We start from the raw sequence: 25,532 nt of genomic DNA on the forward strand, positions 1-25,532 counted from the left end.
AACCACCTTCCAACTTTTTGAGTTCCCATGTCTGGAAGTGGGGTTTCTCTCTTTTTGATGGCATGATGTTCTGAGAGAGATGGCACCGGCTTCGGGTGGCTAGAACATGGGGGTTAAAGTGCTCCTAATTCAGGTAAGAGACTGAAAATACTGTTGGAGATGATCACACAAACCGTTTACTTGTATTTCTAGATGCAAAGATAAATCATGGATGAATAATATTGAAGATGATTCCAGTAGATAGAAAATGGTATGTCATTGTCTGTTGTGTGGCCATGTGGTCTTGAGTTTGGGAAAAAACCTGTGTGAGGTATCGGAAAGTGTTCTGTGGTTTGAAATGTTATGTTTGTAATTTGTATCAAGTTTCTCTGTTGGTTACTATTTGTATTTGTCACTTTGTGATGGTCGAAAATGTTGAGGAGTCTGATTTTGACTGATGGAGTTGGGACTGTTTTGATGGAGTGGAATCACATTTGTGTTAGTGTATGCTGATACAGTTCTTTTGTGACACTGTGTACAGTATGGCTGAGTAAGATGAGGCTGAAATGTATTTTAGTCATATCGAAGAACTTGAGGCTTCAAGTGTTTTGGTTCTTCTGTGAGTGGTGTATTTTTAATTCATCACTAGTGGACGTAGTGACGTTTTGATTTGACTTTGTTGCACTTAGTCATATGCAACTCAAAACACAACTTCTTGTTCATGTTTAAAAGAAAGTTGTTATCATAGATGGTGATTGAACATTTTCTTGTCAATGTTGATTCCTATGTCGTGCGTCACATGACATACTTTTCAGTTCTAAAGCGCTCAAGTTTTGTCATCAGTCATAAGAGTTTGTCTCGTTTTGTATATTCTAATCCTATGTTCTTATTGTCAGGTTGTTTACTATTTACATTTGTTTTGTTATAGTGTGTTTATGAGTGTTATGCATTGTATTTTCAGGGGCACTTTTCCTACCTCCCCTTCAGAGCTGCGTTTTAGTTTATGTTTTTCCTCAAGTCTTTAGTTTAGCTAATAGTTATTGTTTTTTACCGAAGTTGTGTATAAGAAAAGAAGTGTTAGTGTTAGTGTTAGTGAAAGTGAAGAAAAGGTAATAAATGTTTAAAGGTAAATTACAGTGTGTTGCCTTGACGACTGTGTAGTAGTGAAAGTTGTTTGAGTGTTGATGTCGTGAAGAGTAAAACTCAGTCTTTGTAGAGTAGACTTTTTTCTAAGAAATCTCTTTTCCCGAACCCGACCTTATGTCCACTTAATACATTCCGGCGAAGTGACAAGGTTTAAATAAAATTTGGCAATACGACTACTTGTAGTATTGGCAAGGTTTACATTAGAAAACAACAACAACCAGTGTGGACATTCAAGAACAAGTTTTGGTATGGGAACTGCATGTGCAATTGTACACTGAAGTGAAACAGCACTGAAAAACTTGCACTGAAAATCCCAGGTTCACAATGAAAGTCTGTGTGCATGGCACTTAATTGGTGAAGATATAGTTGTTGGCCCCGGACATTAACCTGAATAACCCCAGCTGAAATACAACTATGGAGAATTGAAGGATTGACGGGTATGTATTGAAAACCGTGTTTCTGTGGCAGCACACTCACCAACAAAACCAGTCATGGTGCAAATAGTGAGATACAACAATCACTGAATCAGCTGCCATCTAATAGTACGACAGAACCCTCTCCGTGGATACATCAATTTGGCAAGTCTGCCTCGGATATCTTCACTTGCCCACGGGCAGATTTCACAGTCTGAGAGAGAGAGAGAGAGAGAGAGACTCAGAGAGAGAGAGAGAGAGAGAGAGAGAGAGAGAGAGAGAGAGAAGAGAGAGAGAGAGAGAGATGGAGAGAGAGATTCCACTCCACTTTACGCCGGTGGTAAAACAGCGAACAACACGGGTGTAGCAGCCGACACAGATACGACAGCACAGTGAACGGCAATTCACCATGCATACAGTACAACAACGCAGTAAAAAAAAAGAACGTAGAAACAAGTCAAACCTCAAGCCATTGAAAAGCTGCTTCGATTTTTCCAAATGGTGGCAGAATTCATTGACAATCTTGCGTTCTCCCTCATCCATCGCCACTGGCGGCTCGGTCGCCATGTTTGTTTTCTAGTTACATGGTACTCTCTAACCTCACAAATTCACTGTCTATGCCCACAAAACATTGACTTACGCTGATGATACGACCACGGAGAGAGGAAAACATTTTTACTCTTGACAGAATGTTTCTAAGTTAGGTGCTGAGCGCCAAGATTGACATTAATGATTTACGGATAATTTTGCGACTAAATGATGTAATGTGCATGCGCACTTGAGTGAAGGAATCTAATGCATATTCATAATTTATGTCCGTCCGCGAAGTTCTGCGATGTTGGGGGTGGAGGGGGTTCCACAAAATTAACACGGTGCAAATGGAGCAGGCCGTAAAAGCCCATAAATCGTCCCATCAATATGTGTTCAACATTTTGTTTTATTGGGTCTGCATAACTTGTTCAGGATATATATGTAATTTATGTTCAGTTCAAAATCGAATTTCATTTCAGTTTTATAAAAAATGTGGATATCATCATCCAACCGATTCTTGAAGGCCAAGTTATAACACTTAACTGTGCTTTTTTAACAGATGGTGCAAATTCAATGGCCTTCCAAAGGCCCGGGTGCGGTTCTGTTAACAAAAATAATTTATCCTCAAATTGGTTAGGCTGCTCAATAAAAAATGTTATCCCCGAGTACAAGGGTCCAGCAGACTTTAATTGTCTGTCTGTGTGTGTGTCTCGACTTAACAGCTTATTGCAGGGAAACTACCGGGCGCAGTTCGTTCAAAAGTTGATACACTAACTTGATAATAGGTCCGATTGATCGTATTAAAACTTCATAATGTTACCTGGGACCTAAATGCGAAATAAACCACAAAAAAACGACTTGGCGGCGGGGGGAATTCGCGGAGCCACAGCCAGACAGGCAGTCTCATAGAACAGCCGAACGCGTCACACATTGACGAGAAATATAGCGTCATAAAAAGATTACGTCACGGTCAAAAGTCTTTGACGTCTTTTTCTCTCGCGCGGTGTGTGTGTGTGTGTGTGTGCGTGCGCGTGCATGAGTCTGTATATACTCGTGTGTGTGTGTGTGTGTGTGTGTGTGTAAAAGAGAGAGGAAGAGAGAGAGGGAGTGAGGGAGAGAGTGTGTGTGTGTGTGTGTGTGTGTGTGTGTGTGTGCATTTTCACTGTGATCAAATTACTAACAAATAAAAGAGAAAGGCCAGTCACCACGCACATCCTCGGCTCGCATGCAATGTATTTATATAGCAAAGGGAATGCCTGTAATTCACACAGATCAATCACTTGGTCTTAAACGTGCACAAGACAAAAAGTTTCATACTGGGGGAGCGAGCCAATCTGAAGAGTACTCGGGTCCAGCGCGAGCGTTTTTTATTAATATCATTTCTGGTCTTATCATATTATTCTGTCAAACTGAAAACTACAAAATACAAAAAAACTACAAAATACGTCCACACTCTTCCGAAGTTCTCAAAGTTCTCCTCCACACCCTGGCATGTACATACATAATCAAACTTTAGCCAGGGTGACAGAAATCATTTCAAACAACCAATCAACATCTTAGTAACCACCCGTAACCACGACACTCTACAAGATACAACAAGATACAAGAAATTTTATTGTCCTCATCAATACAAGGAAATTTGGCATGTGTGTGGCAAGACATAATACACTGGTACATAGACATTTACAAAGCAACAACTGAAGTTCAATATCAACACACCCTTACGCACACATACCCACTACTTCAGACACACAGGCTACATGTGCCCCTCGGACGTACGCAACCCACAATTCACCCAGCCATACAACTCCACATGCACTTACTCATTCATGCAGCACTCTAGAGCCCGGCCATGCACAACTCACACACTGGAACCCTCGTACGGCTACATATGACACCCGCACAAACATTACAGCCTCAAACATCGTACTAGATCTACAACTAACAAGCATACATCCACTATCAAACACCGAATACATCATCACACATTACATCATAACATATTGCACAAACATTACAACATCAAACATCGTACTATAATCTACAACTAACAAACAATCATACACTATCAAACACCAAATATATCATCGTACATTAAATAACATCATACCCCCCCACCCCACCATACATTCACAATCGACACAGAATACATCATCATACATATACATTACATCATAACCCCCATACATACGCAATCAACACATAGTACATCATCATACCGAAAAAACAACAGCAGAAACTTACACTCAAACCCACACACACACACACGCACGCAAACACACACCCGCACACACACACACACACACACACACACACACACACACACACACACACACACACACGGCAACGACGCCCATTTTCATAGAAACACAGTAGGCCTAACCCCCTCGTATAAGCGGGAACCGTGATGAAAGAGTGGTGGCCAACTGACCCAGAACAAACAAAAGTCAAAGCTGGCAACTCAGGTTTGTATTCAGGGAAATTTGCACGAAATGCATGCACAAGATACGATTTTTACATTTAGTCAAGTTTTGACTAAATGTTTTAACGTAGAGGGGGGAATCGAGACGAGGGTCGTGGTGTATGTGCGTGCGTGCGTGCGTGTGTGTGTGTGTCTGTGTGTGTGTGTAGAGCGATTCAGAACTACTGGACCGATCTTTATGAAATTTGACATGCGAGTTCCTGGGTATGATATCCCCATACGTTTTTTTCATTTTTTTGATAAATGTCTTTGATGACGTCATATCCGGCTTTTCGTGAAAGTTGAGGCGGCACTGTCACGCCCTCATTTTTCAACCAAATTCAGTGGTTGAAATTTTGGTCAAGTAATCTTTGACGAAGCCCGGACTTCGGTATTGCATTTCAGCTTGGTGGCTTAAAAATTAATTAATGACTTTGGTCATTAAAAATCTGAAAATTGTAAAAAAATATTTATTTTATAAAACGATCCAAATTTACGTTCATCTTATTCTCCATCATTTGCTGATTCCAAAAACATATAAATATGTTATATTTGGATTAAAAACAAGCTCTGAAAATTAAATATATAAAAATTATTATCAAAATTAATTTGTCGAAATCAATTTAAAAACACTTTCACCTTATTGCTTGTCGGTTCCTGATTCCAAAAACATATAGATATGATATGTTTGGATTAAAAACACGCTCAGAAAGTTAAAACGAAGAGAGGTACAGAAAAGCGTGCTATCATTCTCAGCGCAACTACTACCCCGCTCTTCTTGTCAATTTCACTGCCTTTGCCGTGAGCAGTGGACTGACGATGCCACGAGTATACGGTCTTGCTGCGTTGCATTGCGTTCAGTTTCATTCTGTGAGTTCGACAGCTACTTGACTAAATGTTGTATTTTCGCCTTACGCGACTTGTCACGTTCCTTCTATTTTCTATCTTTAAAACTTTCATTTGCGTCAGCTCGGTTTGATATGAAAAACTGAAGAAAAGCCCTGCCTTTTTGCACTGAGAAACTGTGGAAGTAGCGTGTTTACTACTGGGTCTGGCTGAAGTACATTTACCCTCATTTACTTCCTCGTTAGCTTCCAAAGTTAACTAGGCTTTTTTCGTCCCATGCATGCGAAAGTGAGGATGTACTTCCGATGTCGCTCAAAACTTTAGAAGTAGTCGCAAACTACCCTGAGTTACTTCCTCGCTTTGCTTCGAAGTAAACCCTTTTTCCGGCCCATGCATAGGAAAGTAAGGGAAGTACGTCCGATGTCACTCAAAACTTCGGGAGTTGTCGCGAACTTCCCCCATAAGCATTGTATGTAGGCCTACGGTGCATCAGTAGATCAGTTAAAATTAGGACATGTACTGAAAGTGTAATCCATGTCAGAGTTCGGTGGGTTATAGAAACAAGAAAATACCCAGCATGCTTCCCAAAATCGGCGTATGCTGCCTGAATGGCGAGGTAAAAACGGCAATATACACGTAAAAATCCACTGGTGCAAAAACATGAGTGAACGTGGGAGTTTCAGCCCATGCACGAAGAAGAAGAAGAGGAAGAAGAAGAAGGCCTGTATGGGTTAGTATTGGTGTGTCTCTCTGCCTTTCACTTTCTCTCTCACACAATTTGTCAATGTCAAAGTGAACGTCAATACCAGCCAGTCAATATATATATTTTTTTTAACTCTCGTTCTTTCTTGTCCAAGTCATGCAGATCTTGACGTTCACTTTTACATCGACGAAAACACAAGTTCGTTAAATTCACCAGACCCTTGTAACATAATCGTTCCTTGATCTTTATTTGGGTTAAGTTTGGGTATCTTAGCTTGCTTTGAATCCGAAACTTTTGAAATGGCTCCAGGGTTGAGTGAGGGCCCCAAAGGGGGGGTGTCATCACGATCACGGGAAGGGAACCCCTGTATCCCCCCCCCCCCTAATCTGCCCCTGCACTCATACACATTCAACTCCCACACCCTCACTCACACACATGTATATATACTTGCACAATTTCACATTTCCAGGTCTAAATCTTTTAAACCCATTTTCTCAAAAACTATTGGACGAACACCAGTGGCAAATCACGGTCACGGTAAAAGTTGCAAGTACAGAAAGCACGTGTCAAAGTAAACACAACCACACAGTAATTCGCAAAAAAAGACTGTTTTACATATAATACATAGAAACATTGATTTAATGATAACAACATAAGAAAGAATGACAAAATGTGTGTGAGCGAGAGAAAGAGGGAGAGACACACAAACCCACGCCCATGCACATGCGTGCACGTTGATGTTCTAATGCAACTGATTTCACAAGAGGATCATCATTTTACATTTTCTGAAGGTATACTTTTATCTATTTTTGGGCATGGCAGATTTTGAAACAGCGCTAGCATGTGTGTGTGGTGTTTGTGTGTGTGTGTGTGTGTGTGTGTGTGTGTGTGTGTGTGTGTGTGTGTGTGTGTGTGTGTGTGTGTGTGTGTGTGTGTGTGATTCTTCAGGTTCGTTAAATTCACCAGACCCTTGTAACATAATCGTTCCTTGATCTTTATTTGGGTTAAGTTTGGGTATCTTAGCTTGCTTTGAATCCGAAACTTTTGAAATGGCTCCAGGGTTGAGTGAGGGCCCCAAAGGGGGGGGGGGGGGGGTGTGGGTATCATCACGATCACGGGAAGGGAAATTTTAGCTTTCACGATCACAGTTACCTTGATTTTTGTTTTCACGATCACGAACACCAGTGGCAAATCACGGTCACGGTAAAAGTTGCAGGTACAGAAAGCACGTGTCAAAGTAGTGACAACCACACAGTAATTCGCTCCTCTGGATCTATTGTTTATTCAACACAAAGTGACAACTGTTGCACTTTTTTTTATTATTTTAAAAAAATTCTCTTTCATACACACATAGAAATACATATTATGATTTGTAATCAGTAACAAGAATGTTGTTTTCATTTTTTTTCTCTCGCTCTCTCTCTCTCTCTCATACAGACACTCACAGGAATATACACTCCAGGGGCGGAGCAGTTAAGCCAGAGGGGGGGGGGGGGGGGGTTACAACCTGGGGTCCAGCTTAGCCCCCCAGAAGCTGAAGAGATTTAGCTATTTTATGAACAATTTATTGCTTATCCTTGATTTTAAACATGATCAACTGGTGTCAGCAGCCACTCATTATTTCTTTTAAAGTTAGTATTATCATTTTATTTTTGACAGCCGGGGGGAGGGGGGGGTTCCGGAACCCCAGTATCCCCTCCCCCCCTAATCTGCCCCTGCACTCATACACATTCAACTCCCACACCCTCACTCACACACATGAATATATACTTGCACAATTTCACATTTCCAGGTCTAAATCTTTTAAACCCATTTTCTCAAAAACTATTGGGTGGATTGAAATTAAAGTACATGTATTTGTGATGGTAGAGTCTATAATCCTGACTAAAGGTCAGTCTAGGAATCATGAAGGTGGGTGAAGGAATATACACTCATACACATTCAACTCCCACACCCTCACTCACACACATGAATATATACTTGCACAATTTCACATTTCCAGAGCTATAAATCTTTTAAACCCATTTTCTCAAATTAAAGTACATGTATGTGTGATGGTAGAGTCTATAATAACAAAATCCCCAACGAACATGACTTTGGTCGACTTTGACATGAGGATCAAGTGACCCAAACTGGCACGTCTCCCCGCCATAGTTCCTGAATTTAACCCATTGTTGATAAGTTTACAGGCGCTGAAATAAATCCAAGCTTAATGCAAAGAAGCGACAATTAGAATCTGTGCCAAGCGTGTCCACGTTGCTGGGATGAAAAACACATTTCTAGTTTCGGTTTTGGCTACACGCAGACTCTATCAGACTCGAGCAAGTCGAGGTCACACTGAGCAAGTGACAGTGGCAATGTCGACAATGTCAATGATCTCAATCAAACTCAAAGATCTTGAACAAATTTCAAGATCTTTGCCTACATTCAGAACAGTCATAGAGCAACAGGGCCGGACTAGCGGGGGGGGGGGGGGGTTACAGGGGTTGCGCAATCCCCCCCCCCCTCCCCTGGCATGTACCTCCCAAACGTTTTTGGTTTTTTTGTGGGGGAGGAAGGGGGGGGGGGGAGGGGGGTTGCATCTGGATCATCATGAAATCCGAGGAGTAATCGCACCTCTCACCCCCTTTCGAAAGACATTTTTCTTCCACGATTTTTGTGATGAAAAGTATGAGTCCTTAAAATCTCAATTCTTCTTCATTGCCTATAGTCTACAGCTTGCTGTCGAATTTACCTTTTTCGTTCAAGGAGAGGCTTCCTTTCCCTCCAGAAACATCAAAAAACGTTCAGCTTCAAGGGGGCTTCGCCCTCTTGCAACCCCCACCACGGGGGCTTCGCCCCATGGACCCCCACCAAGGGGCTTCGCCTCCTGGACCCTCATCTGTAACCCCCCCCCCCCCCCCCTCTAGTACTTACCTAGCCCGGCCCTGATAGATGACATACCTTGACATTTCGTCTTCGGAAAGACGGACCCGTAGCCTGACCTTTCCACCAAGGAAGGCATTCTCGCCGCCTGCTTTGGTCTGGCTTGAATCCACAAAATATAACAGAAGTTCGATGACAGTACCGCTGCACGCCATTTTTGATCTTCGAATTCGAATTTGACTGAATGCACTCAAAACTTTAGCACGAAGCCCTTCCATTGGATGAAGTTTGCCAGACTTTTGCAATTCGCCTTCTGATTGGATCTCTTTTTTTGTGTGATTGGTTCTCTTAAAGGGAAGCAATCGCTGTCAAAATCATATTTCTACATGTGTTGTTGCTTCCCTTCAATCGGGATTAGCTTCTTGACAAATAGAGGATCATACTCATAGAGTGATTATATACAGCTGTGAAAAAATGTACGTTGAAAATAAAATGCTTTGCAATAATGACCATCACGATCACGAAAACAAATGACAATCACGATCACGAGACTTGATATTTTTGTCATCACGGATCACGGGCAAAGTCCCATCACGATCACAGAAATGGAGATTTCGGCAATCACGGTCACAGAAAGGTAAAAACAAGTCGCGTAAGGCGAAAATACAACATTTAGTCAAGTAGCTGTCGAACTCACAGAATGAAACTGAACGCAATGCAACGCAGCAAGACCGTATACTCGTAGCATCGTCAGTCCACCGCGCACGGCAAAGGCAGTGAAATTGACAAGAAGAGCGGGGTAGTACTTGCGCTAAGAAGGATAGCACGCTTTTCTGTACCTCTCTTCGTTTTAACTTTCTGAGCGTGTTTTTAATCCAAACATATCATATCTATATGTTTTTGGAATCAGGAACCGACAAGGAATAAGATGAAGGTGTTTTTAAATTGATTTGGACAATTTAATTTTGATAATAATTTTTATATATTTAATTTTCAGAGCTTGTTTTTAATCCAAATATAACATATTTATATATTTTTGGAATCAGAAAATGATAAAGAATAAGATGTACGTAAATTTGGATCGTTTTATAAAAAAATATTTTTTTTACAATTTTCAGATTTTTAATGACCAAACTCACTTATTAGTTTTTAAGCCACCAAGCTGAAATGCGATACCAAACCCCGGCCTTCGTCGAAGATTACTTGACCAAAATTTCAACCAATTTAGTTGAAAAATAAGAGCGTGACAGTGCCGCCTCAACTTTCACGAAAAGCCGGATATGACGTCATCAAAGACATTTTTCAAAAAAATGAAAAAAACGTATGGGGATTTCATACCCAGGAACTCTCATGTCAAATTTCATAAAGATCGGTCTAGTAGTTTAGTCTGAATCGCTCTACACACACACACACAGACAGACACACACACACACACACACACACATACACCACGACCCTCGTCTCGATTCCCCCCTCTACGTTAAAATATTTAGTCAAAACTTGACTAAATATAAATACACCAATCACGATCACGATTTTAAACCCTTTGGGGCCCTCTTGAGTGTTTGGTATGTGGAGGTAAAGCCTTATCTGTCAGATGACGTTTGATATCAGGATACATTATCCGCATCACCAGATGACTGTTACTTACCACCACCCCATCCCACCACAACCACTATACACCCCACCCCTCCCTAGCAATTTCTTTGAAATGGCTTGGACCTCCAACAATAAGGGACTTGGCGATTATCAGGACTTGGTTTCAACGAAGCAAAATGATCAGAAGGCCTATAGTTTTGAACTTGTTCTGCGGCTTCGGAAATCTGTTTTTATTGTTGTTGCCATGGATGTGAATATGAGTAGCCTACATTTTTTTAACCTGCGTTATCCTGCGGGAATGATGGGGAACATAATGAAAATTGAATTTTGAAACGTGTCGCCTGTTTATTCATTGGCTGTTTATTTGTTTACTTGTTGCTATGGAAACATGGATATGATTGGCTAGTGTAGGCTACTACACTGAGAACAACTCTAAAGGAGTAAAGCATTTCGAAACGTGTCGCCTGTTTGTTCATTGACGGTTTATCCCCGAGTACGCAGTAGGAGGGTCCAGCAGACTTTAATTGTGTGTCTGTCTGTCTGTGTGTGTGTGTGTGTGTGTGTGTCTGTCTGTCTGTCTCGACTTAACAGCTACTGGGCGCAGTTCTTTCAAAAGTTGATACACTAACTTGATAATATAGGTCCGATTGATCGTATTAAAACTTCATAATGTTACCTGGGACCTAAATGCGAAATAATCGACAAAAACGACTCTTAACGGTGGGCGCGATTCGCGGTGGGATAGAACAGCCGTTCGGCTGATAAACCGCCCAGCCAAGCCAGCGACACCAGGCTTTGCGTGCGTGCGTGCTTTGCGTGCGTGTACCACTGCGTGAGGAGTATAGGCATTTGAGTTCACTGGCGAATGTCAGATTTGTTGGCTTGGTGGAAAGCGTTTCCGACTATGGCCAAAGTGATCCGGATTCGATTCCCGGCATAGGCGGTCTATTTTAATTTTTAAATTTTTTTTTTAATAAATTCTTGTTTACTATTGTTTATTATGAACGTTTTAATGTTTTATTTTACTCTAATAATTTTTTTAATTGTGTAAAATAAATAAACATATATATATAATTTTTTTAAATCCACGTGCACAAGACAAAAACTTTCATACTGGGGGAGCGAGCCAGTCTGAAGAGTACTCGGGTCCAGCGCCAGCGTTTTTTATTTGTTTACTTCTTGCTATGGAAACATGAAAATGATTGGCTGTTGTTCTACACTGACAACTCCAAAGTGGTTCGTGACCTTGTTTTGTTCCTTTTTCAGCCCTTGTTTGTTTTCTTCATAGTCAACACACACACACACACGCACACACACACACACACACACACACACACACACACACACACACACACACACACACATACACACACACGCACACACACACACACACACACACACACACACACACACACACACACACACACACACACACACACAATCGCACGTTCATTGGCAACACTTTCTTCAATTCAAACTGTCGCAAAAACTGAAGGCAACAAAACAAACGTTAGATTGCTGATAAGCTTACTATATGAAGCTTAATCACTCCGGGGAGAAAGACGTTACAGATTGAAGGAGTCGGTTGATGCTGAAGCTGCTTTGGATCGCGACTGAAATTCCGAAGTCTGAAGCTGTCCGCATTTCAAACACAATGATGTGGATATTTGCCCATGCTCTTCTTTTTCCTTTCCTGCTTCTTGTACCAGGAGGTGAGTAACAAAAACTTCGCCCAGAAATTATTGCAACAAATTTGTTGGCCCCCCCCCCCCCCAAAAAAAAAGCATTAATTCCCCTGTCATTTCATTCAAACTTCATATGCGAGTTATTTAAAGCCGTTGACTATCTGGATTACCTTTCGGATTACAGGGATCACGTGACCGCCGCTCAAATAAGGGTACTCTCAACATTTACTGGACAAAAACGGATGGGCCGAATTAAAAATCGACCCAAAAATCACAATAGGCAAAACTTTGCCGCTTTTACATGCGAGAAGAAAGCCAAATCAATCATCTACCCCGAACAACTGGTTTTGTTTAGCTAACTTGCGTATTTTGTGTGCTAATGCTATTTCTACTAATGCAGGTGTCGATCGCATGAGCAATCAAAAACGGAACTTTTTGCGTCATTTTTTAAGGGTATCATGACAAAAAGGGCTGTTTTTCAGCAATGACAAGGTGGGATGCTTTGAAACTTTTAGAATATTTTACTAATATCAGGCATGGGAATTGTCCGCATTTCCGCCTATTATTTTTTGGTTTTTTTTGTTCCGCCGAAAAAGCAAAAGTGTCCGCCGAAACAATAAAGGGGGGAGGCACACAAAAAAAGTACCGGTTACTTTTGCCTTTGCGCAAAAGCCCGCGAACACTTTCCGTACTTTGTTCACGCACTGCTACCGCCCGCCTCAGTTACTTGAACTTTTATGTTTGAAAGTAAACCAGATTGCACAGATTGTGTTACAAGTTACATTTTCCTGTTTGTCTCAACAGATCAATTTTTTAACAAATTTAAACCATATAATACATGTATATATTTTTTTTCTTCAAAAAAACAAAAATTGGTACTAAAAACTGATTATAAAAACAGAATTGAATGGCAAACTTGGAGCTCAGATGACACCAGATTGCACCATCTGGGTTCTTTGGAGACATTTTTTTCCGGGGTGGGGCATGCCCCCGGACCCCCCTAGCGAGTTTTGTCGGTGGGTGCTTTACGGAACAGCAAGGCACCGCCCATCCCCTGAGTGTGCAATGCCGACCCGCTCACTTGAAATCTAAATTATCAAAGTTCGGAAAAATCAAGTGAAATTGCGTCACTCGCTTTACGTCAAATGTATCTTTACTGAGGTCATTTTCCATCCGTCTGGAGTCGGTTCTAAATCTGTCGCTCTCTGTTCAACAAGAAAAAGCGAAGCAACCGAAACGCATGTTCAACATGGTTTATCTGGTGAGATTGTTGTGTGTCCAACGCATTTAACTTGTGAATATTCATCACGTCAGGTGTGTTACTCTGATTGGCTGAACCAGGTCACGAGAATTCATTGACTGACAGGCATAATCAGGTAGGAGCGCTCAAGTTCCCATTGCGGCTGTTCTGTCAAACTCGCGCGGTCGTTTCGAAATTTCTTTTGGTCGAAACAAACAGTTATGAAACCGTTATTTCTAGTAATGCTGACTGTTATCAAATGATAACAGGCATGTCTCACAAACGATATCAGCATTCGCCTAAAAGGCTCATGCTTGATATCTTTTTTCTCGACATGCCTGTTATCATTTGCTAACAGTCAGCATATTAGAAATAACTCATATAGAGGGTCACCTAGAATCCGTGCTGATTGGTCAAAAAGCCATATGGGGCACTGAATTGGTAATAGGATCCTCTATTCGCCAAGGTGTTTGTGATCGTGAAAACAAAAATCAAGGTAACTGTGATCGTGAAAGCTAAAATTTCCCTTCCCGTGATCGTGATGATACCCCCCCCCCCCTTTTGGGCCCTCTAATATGCTTGACGTTCTTCCAGCAAAATGATCGTTGGACGTATTTGTTCAGATGTGACGCAATGTTTCGGAAAAAGTTCACGCTGTTTCGCACCGACAGCGATTATCGCTGCGTGCCTCTCAAAACATGCTGCGGTCACGCAGAATCATCCTAAAATATCAAGCGTGTTTACAGGCCTAGCAAAGTTTCGTCAGTACTTGCATTTATTACCAATTCTGTGCCCCATATGGCTTTTTGACCAATCAGGACGGATTCTAGGTGACCCTCTAAATGTTATAACGTTCAGGTAGGGACCCTTTTTGTTTATCAAGCTAAAAATTAACAAGACAGGTAAAAATTTAAATCAACAATGTCAGCGTGATTTATTTTAAAGAATGACACTTCAAATGCTGTCAAAAATAATCTCTTTATTTAAAAAAACACCGAAAAGCGAGTTTTGTCGGTGGGTGCTTTACGGAACAGCAAGGCACCGCCCATCCCCTGAGTGTGCAATGCCGACCCGCTCACTTGAAATCTAAATTATCAAAGTTCGGAAAAATCAAGTGAAATTGCGTCCCTCGCTTTACGTCAAATGTATCTTTACTGAGGTCATTTTCCATCCGTCTGGAGTCGGTTCTAAATCTGTCGCTCTCTGTTCAACAAGAAAAAACGAAGCAACCGAAACGCATGTTCAACATGGTTTATCTTGTGAGATTGTTGTGTGTCAAACGCATTTAACTTGTGAATATTCATCACGTCAGGTGTGTTACTCTGATTGGCTGAACCAGGTCACGAGAATTCTTTGACTGACAGGCATAATCAGGTAGGAGCGCTCAAGTTCCCATTGCGGCTGTTCTGTCAAATTTCCGCGGTCGCTTCGAAATTTGTTTTGGTCGAATTAAACCGTTATTTCTAATATACTGACTGTTAGCAAATGATAACAGACATGTCTCACAAACGATATCAGCATTGATTCGCCTAAAAGGCTCATGCTTGATATCTTTTTTCTCGACATGCCTGTTATCATTTGCTAACAGTCAGCATATATTAGAATTAACTCATAATAAAACTTTCGAAGTGTTTCTATCCGGCAATAATTTGTCTAAAGACCAAGTGTATGTCACCGTGGTCAGTAAATGACTGATCGGTGAGCCACATCTGACTGGTTGCTCAATTCGTTTTTCCAATCTCGATATTAGTTCCGAAATTCAACCAGTAAAACCCTAGAAATTACTGGTAAACGCATTCCCTGCTTCGGTCAGGCCGAATTATACTATAATGGAGCCTGTGATCTGGTTTCCAATGAGACCCTAAACACCCTCACGCACATTCTAGTCAAGTCTGTTCAAAATGCCTAATACCCATGATCTTATGCCTGTGTTCGTCCAAAGACCCTAAACACCCTCACGCAAATTTTAGTCACGTTTCTTACCCTTATATGATCTCTGGTTGTGTTCGCCCCAAAACCCCAAACACCCTCATGCGAACTCTAGTTAAATCTGTTCAAAATGCCTGATAACCGTACCTGATCTCTGGTTGTGTTCGCCCCAAACACCCTCATGCCTGCATACCGAGTAAAACAAAACCCACTGAAATCCCCCCCCCCCCCCCCCCAAGCTCTGCTGCCCAAACTTAGGATCCCGTATTCCGCTGATCTTTCACGCAACATTTATAGACTTCCACCTTGCATTTGCTTCAATTGGAAGAACGTGACCAATTCAGTTTTTTGTATGTAGATAATTGCATTCCCTGAATTTTGCGGGGAAGCACTCAATCTGGCGTTTATCTTGGGAGAATCCACTCTTACGTCCTACTTGTATCCGCATGTTGAGTGATGTGTGATTGCTTCTTGACAGGTGTGGATGCGCTCAGCTGGGTCCCCCCGGGCCCTGTGGAAGAAGTGAGGAAGTACGATCTGTGTGAGGGTCAAAACCTCAGCGTGCCCTGGAACCTAACCACCGACCCCCTCGAAAACATTGTATCCATCAAGTGGACATGGAAGGTGAGCATGAGCAGCGGACAAATCTTTATTAACATGACTGTTTTCAACAGAATTAGTGTTCAAAAGGCTATAGCTAGTGTTGTTGTTGTTGTTGTTTGTTGTGTTTGTCGGTGTTGTTTGTTGCGTTTGTTGTTGTTGTTGTTGTTGTTGCTGCAGCTGTTGCTGTTGCTGTTGTTGTTTTTGTTGTTGTTGTTCTTACTCTTATTTGTAGTGGTGTCGTCGATCCTGCTCCTGATGATGACGAAGACGACGACAATAACGACGACGGCAATGATCACAGAGTTTTCTTCCTTGCAGTCTGGAGCCACCTCCGAGGAAAGAGAGCTGGCTTCCTTGCTACCTGGGGACTCCGTCAATGCCACTGACTCCAGGGTGGGTCACGTGGGCAGTGCAGGAATCACCATCAACAACGTCTCGGCCTTCGACACTGGCGACATCGAGGTCAAGGTCACGTTGCAAAACCAGTCGTCACAGCTGGTCGTCACGCACGTTGCCAGACTACTTGTCATGGGTCAGTGATTGGGTCTCCCAATTTAAAGTACAGTTCAGTCCTTCCTGTGTAAACGATTCGGCTTACCATCTGAGATCTGGTCAGACTCTTACAAGGAATAAGACCGTTCCTCCGCTTCAACACGTACAGACCCAAAACAACATCCTGGCTGCTTCCTGAGCAGAGCGGGAATTTTTTGTTTACAAGGTTTTGTTAAAAGCCACTAATATGAACTGAGCAAAAATATTATTGCACCCATTTTCGTACCCCAACTAAAACATTCATTCCCGTGTCATTTTATTCAAAGGCCATTAAAGGCCCTTCACTTGGCTACCTTACACATTTTTCGGATCAAAGATGTCTGTTTCAAGTATCACATGACCGCCACCGAAGTAAGGGTACCCCCCAAATCGACTTGACAATAACGTCAGGTACCAATTAAAAAATCGACAAAAATTCAGTATAGGCACAGCTTGGCAACTTTTACATACGAAAATAAAGAAAGATCATTGATCTATCCAGAACAGGTTGTTTTGTTTTGCTGTTTGGCGTATTTCTTGTGTTATGTCATTCCTACTGATGCAGGTGTTGAGCGCATGAACAGTAGAAAACGAGAGGATTTTGCGTCCATTTAGAGGGGAACCATGACAAAAAGCGCTTTATTTCAGCAATGCCTAAATGGATTGATTCGAAACTTTCAGCAATCTTTCATCTGAAACGTGTTCCCGGTAGCCAAATGAAGGGCCTTTAATGGCATATACCGTTTGAGTGAAATGACACGGCAATGAATGTTTTAGTTGGGATACGAAAATGGGTGCAATCATTTTTTTGCTCACTTTCTATGTGTCCAAGGGGAGGGATGTTCGTATCCCACGTACAGGTATGGGTAGATCTGAGATAGTAAGAACTGTTTCACAGGAAGGAGGATATCCCTAAGGTCGTTAAAGTCGCACACCCAGTCATTCCGATCTGTATACTATATATCCATGTAGTGTTTGTTTGTTTGTTTGCTTAACGCCGAGTCTACCACGAAGGGTGATATCAGGGCGGTGCTGCTTTGACATTTAACGTGCGCCACACACAAGACAGAAGTCGCAGCACAGGCTTCATGTCACACCCAGTCACATTATTCTGACACCGGACCAACCAGTCCTAGCACTAACCCCATAATGCCAGACGGCAGGCAGAGCAGCCACTAGATTGCCAATTTTAAAGTCTTAGGTATGACCCGGCCGGGGTTTGAACCCACGACCTCCCGCTCACTGGGCGGACGCCTTACCACTAGGCCACCGTGTTGCGGTCCATGTAGTGTTGCACACCCAGTCATTCCGGTCTGTATACTATATATATCTATGTAGCGTTGCACACCCAGTCATTCCAGTCTGTATACTATATATATCCAAGTAGCGTTGCACACCCAGTCATTCATAACACGTACTTGTCTCCCCTATAGCAAAGTTGATTAAAAAATGTATTTTATTTGCACATTCGGTCAAAGACGAGGCAACTGTCTCAGCCTCAGCAACAACACAATTAGTCTCTGTTTATTTTCTGAACAGTTGGCCCGGATTTAGAAAACGAGAAGCTGACCCTGGAGGTGGACTACACTCCCTACCAGACGAAGACAGGTGTTTCCTACGCCACTCTCAGGTGTGGCCGCTTTCGTCACAGAGGTGTTCCTACTGTCCACCCCATGATTGAGGTATGTCATCTACGCCACTCTCAGGTGTGCTCGCTTTCATCACAGAGGTGTGCCAACTGTCCACCCCACGATTGAGGTATGTCATCTACACCACTCTCAGGTATGGCCGCTTTCGTCACAGAGGTGTGCCAACTGTCCACCCCACGATTGAGGTATGTCATCTACACCACTCTCAGGTATGGCCGCTTTCGTCACAGAGGTGTGCCAACTGTCCACCCCACGATTGAGGTATGTCATCTACACCCCTCTCAGGTATGGCCGCTTTCGCCACAGATCGAGGTGTGCCAACTGTCCACCCCACGATTGAGGTATGTCATCTACACCCCTCTCAGGTATGGCCGCTTTTGTCACAGAGGTGTGCCAACTGTCCACCCCACGATTGAGGTATGTCATCTACACCACTCTCAGGTATGGCCGCTTTCGTCACAGAGGTGTGCCTACTGTCTACCCCACGATTGAGGTATGTCATCTACACCACTCTCAGGTATGGCCGCTTTCGTCACAGAGGTGTGCCAACTGTCCACCCCACGATTGAGGTATGTCAACTACACCACTATCAGGTATGGCCGCTTTCGTCACAGAGGTGTGCCAACTGTCCACCCCACGATTGAGGTATGTAATCTACACCCCTCTCAGGTATGGCCGCTTTCGTCACAGAGGTGTGCCAACTGTCCACCCCACGATTGAGGTATGTCATCTACACCCCTCTCAGGTATGGCCGCTTTCGTCACAGAGGTGTGCCAACTGTCCACCCCACGATTGAGGTATGTCATCTACACCACTCTCAGGTATGGCCGCTTTCGCCCCAGAGGTGTGCCTACTGTCCACCCCACGATTGAGGTATGTCATCTACACCACTCTCAGGTATGGCCCCTTTCGTCACAGAGGTGTGCCAACTGTCCACCCCACGATTGAGGTATGTCATCTACACCACTCTCAGGTATGGCCGCTTTCGTCACAGAGGTGTGCCAACTGTCCACCCCACGATTGAGGTATGTCATCTACACCCCTCTCAGGTATGGCCGCTTTCGCCACAGATCGAGGTGTGCCAACTGTCCACCCCACGATTGAGGTATGTCATCTACACCACTCTCAGGTATGGCCGCTTTTGTCACAGAGGTGTGCCAACTGTCCACCCCACGATTGAGGTATGTCATCTACACCACTCTCAGGTATGGCCGCTTTCGTCACAGAGGTGTGCCAACTGTCCACCCCACGATTGAGGTATGTCATCTACACCACTATCAGGTATGGCCGCTTTCGTCACAGAGGTGTGCCAACTGTCCACCCCACGATTGAGGTATGTCATCTACACCACTATCAGGTATGGCCGCTTTCGTCACAGAGGTGTGCCAACTGTCCACCCCACGATTGAGGTATGTCATTTACACCACTATCAGGTATGGCCGCTTTCGCCACAGAGGTGTGCCTACTGTCCACCCCACGATTGAGGTATGTCATCTACACCACTCTCAGGTATGGCCGCTTTCGTCACAGAGGTGTGCCTACTGTCTACCCCACGATTGAGGTATGTCATCTACACCACTCTCAGGTATGGCCGCTTTTTCCACAGAGGTGTGCCAACTGTCCACCCCACGATTCAATCAATCAATCAATCAATATGAGGCTTATATCGCGCATATTCCGTGGGTACAGTTCTAGGCGCTCTGCAATGATGCCGTGTGAGATGGAATTTTATATAAAGCCAGTAGATTGCAGCCATCTCGCCGCATATTTACCTTTCACGGCCTGTTATTCCAAGCCACACGGGTATAGGTAGACAATTATTAACTGTGCCCAAGCAATTTTGCCAGGAAAGACCCTTTTGTCAATCGTGGGATCTTTAACGTGCACACCCAATGTAGTGTACACGGGGGGTGTTCGGACACCGAAGAGAGTCTGCACACAATGTTGACTCTGTGAAATAAATTTCCGCCGAGCCTGGGATCGAACTCACGCTGACAACGGCCAACTGAATACAAATCCAGCGCAGGACCAACTGAGCTATATCCCCGCCCCGATTGAGGTATGTAATCTACACCACTCTCAGGTATGGCCGCTTTCGTCACAGAGGTGTGCCAACTGTCCACCCCACGATTGAGGTATGTCATCTACACCACTATCAGGTATGGCCGCTTTAGTCACAGAGGTGTGCCAACTGTCCACCCCACGATTGAGGTAATTAATAGAATTTGTAACAGTTTTTCATAATTTTTATTTTTATTTTATTTTTTTATTTACTATATTAGCATATATCATGAATGTATTCATTGTATTTATTGTTCAAAATGCCCCCATGGGTTATGGACTAATAACACTTGAACTTGGTATGTCATCTACACCACTCTCAGGTATGGCCGCTTTCGTGACAGGTGTGTCAACTGTCTCAGGTCTGGCTAGGTTTTAACGTGTCATAAGACCATCCTTTCGCTTGGTCACATACCAAACATGAACAGCCTTGGTGTTCTCTACACAAAGTGGGAGATTATTGATAAATCAATATTTTTTTAATGAAAAACAAGGGGCACCTCGAGAAGGTGCTGCTGTGAACACAATTGCGTAGGAGCGCCCATTGTAGGGGACCTGGTGTCTGGCTTGCCGGGTAGAGGACCAGCGGCAATCACTGCACCTGGAAAAGGAGAGGCTATAGGTTGCACATCTAGTTCCTTTAGCGAGCTTGACGTCCTGCCACAGGCCTTCATCCTCCCCCACCCCCCTCCCCACCCCCCCCCCCCACCCCCGCCTGCAGCTGTAGACACCCTTGCTTGTATACAGCGCAGACACAGAGACTGGTTTGACGAGAATGATCCAGAACTCCTTGAGCTCCTCGAGCTCCCCCACAAGAGACGCCAAGAATACCTCGCAGGCAAAATCTGCACCAAGAGAAAAGTCTCATACGAGTATATAATGCTTATATTCTAGCATAATATATATATAGTGTATATGCTAGCATATAATGCTTGCTCATCCAAAGCCAGCCACGCTGTGCGGGCCACCTGTCCCGCATGGAAGATAACAGAATCCCCAAGATGTTAATCTACATTCAGTTCAGAGAAGGCCACCGGGAATCAGGAAGACCCTGCAAACGATTCAAAGACAGCTTGAAGGAAAACCTAAAAGCCTGTGAGCTTGACATCGCAAAATGGGAAGCTCAGTCCCAGGACACGCCCCTTTGGAGACGTCTTTGAAAAAAAGGACCGAAGACCTTTGAAGCAAAAATAGTAGCGAAAAGCCCAGAAAAGAACAAGTCGCGTAAGGCGAAAATACAACATTTAGTCAAGTAGCTGTCGAACTCACGTACAGAATGAAACTGAACGCAATGCAACGCAGCAAGACCGTATACTCGTAGCATCGTCAGTCCACCGCTCATGGCAAAGGCAGTGAAATTGACAAGAAGAGCGGGGTAGTAGTTGCGCTGAGAAGGATAGCACGCTTTACTGTACCTCTCTTCGTTTTAACTTTCTGAGCGTGTTTTTAATCCAAACATATCATATCTATATGTTTTTGGAATCAGAAACCGACAAGGAATAAGATGAACGTGTTTTGAAATTGATTTCGACAATTTAATTTTGCTAATAATTTTTATATTTTTAATTTTCAGAGCTTGTTTTTAATCCAAATATAACATATTTATATGTTTTTAGAATCAGAAAATGATGAAGAATAAGATGAACGTAAATTTGGATCGTTTTATAAAAGTTTTTTTTTTTTTTACAATTTTAAGATTTTTAATGACCAAAGTCATTAATTAATTTTTAAGCCACCAAGCTGAAATGCAATACCGAAGTCCGGCCTTCGTCGAAGATTGCTTGGCCAAACTTTCAATCAATTGAAAAATGGGAGTGTGACAGTGCCGCCTCAACTTTTACAAAAAGCCGGATATGACGTCATCAAAGGTTTTTATCGAAAAAAAGAAAAAAAAGTTCGGGGATATCATTCCCAGGAACTCTCATGTAAAATGTCATAAAGATCGGTCCAGTAGTTTGGTCTGAATCGCTCTACACGCACGCACGCACGCACACACGCACACACACACACACACACACACACACACACACACACACACACACACACACACACACACACACACATACACCACGACCCTCGTTTCGATTCCCCCTCTATGTTAAAACATTTAGTCAAAACTTGACTAAATGTAAAAAACAAAGTAAACAGAGAAAAGCTGGTACCGATGATACACACCCTTGCGGCATAATTGCATACTATGCCGGAGACGCTGTGCCCCCAGGGTTGGCTTCCATTCGCACATGCGGACGCATTTGAGAAACTGAGCTGTTCTTGCCACTTAACCGTCGTACTGACGGGAGACTCCAGACAGACAGACAGACAATTTTTTAAATACATGTACGACCAGTGGATTTTTAATTCGTAACACAAAATACCCGTTTACACAGTTGGCACCCAGGCAGTTCAATTTTGGTATGTGACCAAGGGGAGGGAAGGTCTTATCGCATGTCAAAGCCTGGCCAAATATGAGATGGTGAGCCGAGATGAGTGCCTTTCAGTTATTGTTCATTTAAATATTTGCTTGGTTAAAAGGGACATCCCTTCCCGTGTAAACGATTCCTCTCACAATCTCAGATCTGGACAGGCTGATACGTGGGATAAAACCGTCTCTCCTATGACTATGCTTTTAACCGATGTGACGATGTGTGTGCTTCGCCAGACGCCTGACGGACAGTCCGTGTCGATTGCTGCCTACAATGACCACGAGTACATCTACCCGCTAGATCCAGACAGTACCACGGTAGGACGATATCGCTGCCAGCTGCCAGCGAAAAACTTGTGTCAGGACGCCGATCTCCGGTCCAATGTCGTCGACGTTAAAGCCAACGATATCAGGTCAATATTGGTTGTCTGACCGTCCGTCCGTCCGTTTGTCTGTCATCCTCCTTTCCAATTGTCACAATGCAGGCCGACGATATCCGGTCAATACTGGTTGTCTGTTTGTCTGTCTGTCTCTCTGTCTGGCACCCTCCATTCCGACACCGTCACTATGCAGGCCGACGATATCAGGTCCATTTATTGTCTGTCTGTCTGTCTGTCTGCCTATCTGTCTGTCTGTCTGTCTGTTTGCCTGTCTGCCTATCTGTCTGCCTGTCTGTTTGTCTGTCTGTCTCACTCTGTATGTCTGCCTATCTGTCTGTCTGTCAGTCTGTTTGCCCGTCTGTCTGTCTGTCTGTCTGTCTGTCTGTCTGTCAGTCTCTCTGTCTGCCTGTCTGTCTGTTTGCCTGTCTGTCTGTCTGTCTGTGTGTCAGTCTGTCTGTCTGTGTGTCAGTCTGTCTGCCTGTCTGTCTGTCTGTTTGCCTGTCTGTCACCCTTCAGTTAAACCCCGTCACCCTACGATCGACGCCTTTCGGTCCATATTCGTTGTCTGTCAGTGCAGTCTGTCTGTCTGTCTGTCTGTCTGTCAGTCTTGTCTGTCACCCTCATCCCAAGCACTTTGAAGTCACTTAAAAGCTTGAAAATAAAAACCCAACCCAGGTAATATCCACTTAGAACAAATGTATTGATAATCTAGATCTGTATCATTTCCCCAGATAAGTATTGTAGAAAATAATAATGCGCTAAGAGATTTATACAGCAATTGGAGAAATTGAACTATTGAACTGGGCGCGTAACGCTCGGTTTAATAATAATTTTCGAGATTTGCTCTATATATCTCTCAGCACACAATGATTTTTGATGGTCGCAGGAGCGGTCATCTATTGCAATGCACCCGGAGAGGTGACATGTCTCGTTTTGTTACCGTTCTCACGAGATCAGTTACAGTATCTTGCTCTCGCTCTCTCTCTCTCTCTCTCTCTCTCTCTCTCTCTCATCCGACTCCTGGCACACAGGTCAAAGCAGAGATTAACTTGAGTGCACGTGTACCTAGCATGCAGGAGGGGGGTGATTCGGGTCAGAAGTGGGGTAAAGCACTTTGGTCTTCCGTCTTTGGGTTATATACCAAACATGAACAGCCTTGGTGTTTTCTACACAAAGTGGGAGATTATTGATAAATCGATATTTTTTTTTATTCAGTGGAGAAGATGCCAACATGAAATTGCACTATGCTCTACTATTTATTGTCCTTGTCTATCGGACACGAAGAAGGGAAGCTACAATCGCCCCAGGCCATATATACTCTTTGTTTCCTGAGCCTGGACCATTGAGACGGTTACCTCATAGATCTGTTCATTCTTCAGTTTGTCTGTGTCAAAAGTTATACCCCCATTCCACACAACCGTTCTTTGTCCCGTTCCCGTACCAACCGAGGACTGCTGCCACAACAATGGAACGCTGCGCAAACCGCCGTTTTTTATATTTAGTCAAGTTTTGACTAAATATTTTAACATCGAGGGGGAATCGAAACGAGGGTCGTGGTGTATGTGCGTATGTGTGTGTGTGCGTGCGTGTGTGTGTGTGTGTGTGTAGAGCGATTCAGACTAAACTACAGGACCGATCTTTATGAAATTTGACATGAGAGTTCCTGGGTATGAAATCTCGGAACATTTTTTTCATTTTTTTGATAAATGTCTTTGATGACGTCATATCCGGCTTTTCGTGAAAGTTGAGGCGGCACTGTCACGCCCTCATTTTTCAACCAAATTGGTTGAAATTTTGGTCAAGTAATCTTCGACGAAGCCCGGGGTTCGGTATTGCATTTCAGCTTGGTGGCTTAAAAATTAATTAATGACTTTGGTCATTAAAAATCTGAAAATTGTAAAAAAAAATAAAAAATTATAAAACGATCCAAATTTACGTTTATCTTATTCTCCATCATTTGCTGATTCCAAAAACATATAAATATGTTATATTCGGATTAAAAACAAGCTCTGAAAATTAAATATATAAAAATTATTATCAAATTTTTTTTTTCGAAATCAATTTAAAAACACTTTCATCTTATTCCTTGTCGGTTCCTGATTCCAAAAACATATAGATATGATATGTTTGGATTAAAAACACGCTCAGAAAGTTAAAACGAAGAGAGGTACAGAAAAGCGTGCTATGCAGCATAGCGTAACCACTACCCCGCTCTTCTTGTCAATTTCACTGCCTATGCCGTGAGCGGTGGACCACGAGTATACGGTCTTGCTGCGTTGCATTGCGTTCAGTTTCATTCTGTGAGTTCGACAGCTACTTGACTAAATATTGTATTTTCGCCTTACGCGACTTGTTTTTCATCTTTCAGCAGCGTCTGACCATTGTGGCAGCCGTCCTTGGTCGGTAAGGGAACGGGACCTAGAACGGATGTGTGGAATGCGGGTAATATGACAACTCAGTGTGTGAGAGCGCTACCGTTGCGTTTACCG

At 43.1% G+C, this 25,532-nt stretch overlaps 1 protein-coding gene and 1 long non-coding RNA gene across 2 annotated transcripts in view; one reads left to right on the top strand and one right to left on the bottom strand.

Annotated features, from left to right (window-relative positions):
- Positions 1-4,575: 4,575 nt before the first annotated feature.
- The window catches only part of LOC138956214 (uncharacterized), a 103,118-nt gene continuing 82,161 nt past the window's right edge, over positions 4,576-25,532 (bottom strand). The window contains exon 2 of the long non-coding RNA XR_011452556.1: positions 4,576-4,712. This is a non-coding gene — a long non-coding RNA (uncharacterized lncRNA). The remainder of the gene's footprint in view (positions 4,713-25,532) is intronic.
- Positions 12,066-25,532, top strand: part of LOC138958971 (uncharacterized) — a 55,938-nt gene continuing 42,471 nt past the window's right edge. The window contains exons 1-5 of the mRNA XM_070330319.1: positions 12,066-12,255; positions 15,876-16,021; positions 16,319-16,532; positions 18,071-18,213; positions 22,901-23,076. Of these exons, the coding sequence (XP_070186420.1) occupies positions 12,132-12,255; positions 15,876-16,021; positions 16,319-16,532; positions 18,071-18,213; positions 22,901-23,076 (803 nt within the window). The 5' untranslated portion in view covers positions 12,066-12,131. The remainder of the gene's footprint in view (positions 12,256-15,875; positions 16,022-16,318; positions 16,533-18,070; positions 18,214-22,900; positions 23,077-25,532) is intronic.

The sequence above is a fragment of the Littorina saxatilis genome, linkage group LG2 (genome assembly GCF_037325665.1).
Source record: "Littorina saxatilis isolate snail1 linkage group LG2, US_GU_Lsax_2.0, whole genome shotgun sequence".
Taxonomy (NCBI): Eukaryota; Metazoa; Mollusca; class Gastropoda; order Littorinimorpha; family Littorinidae; genus Littorina; species Littorina saxatilis.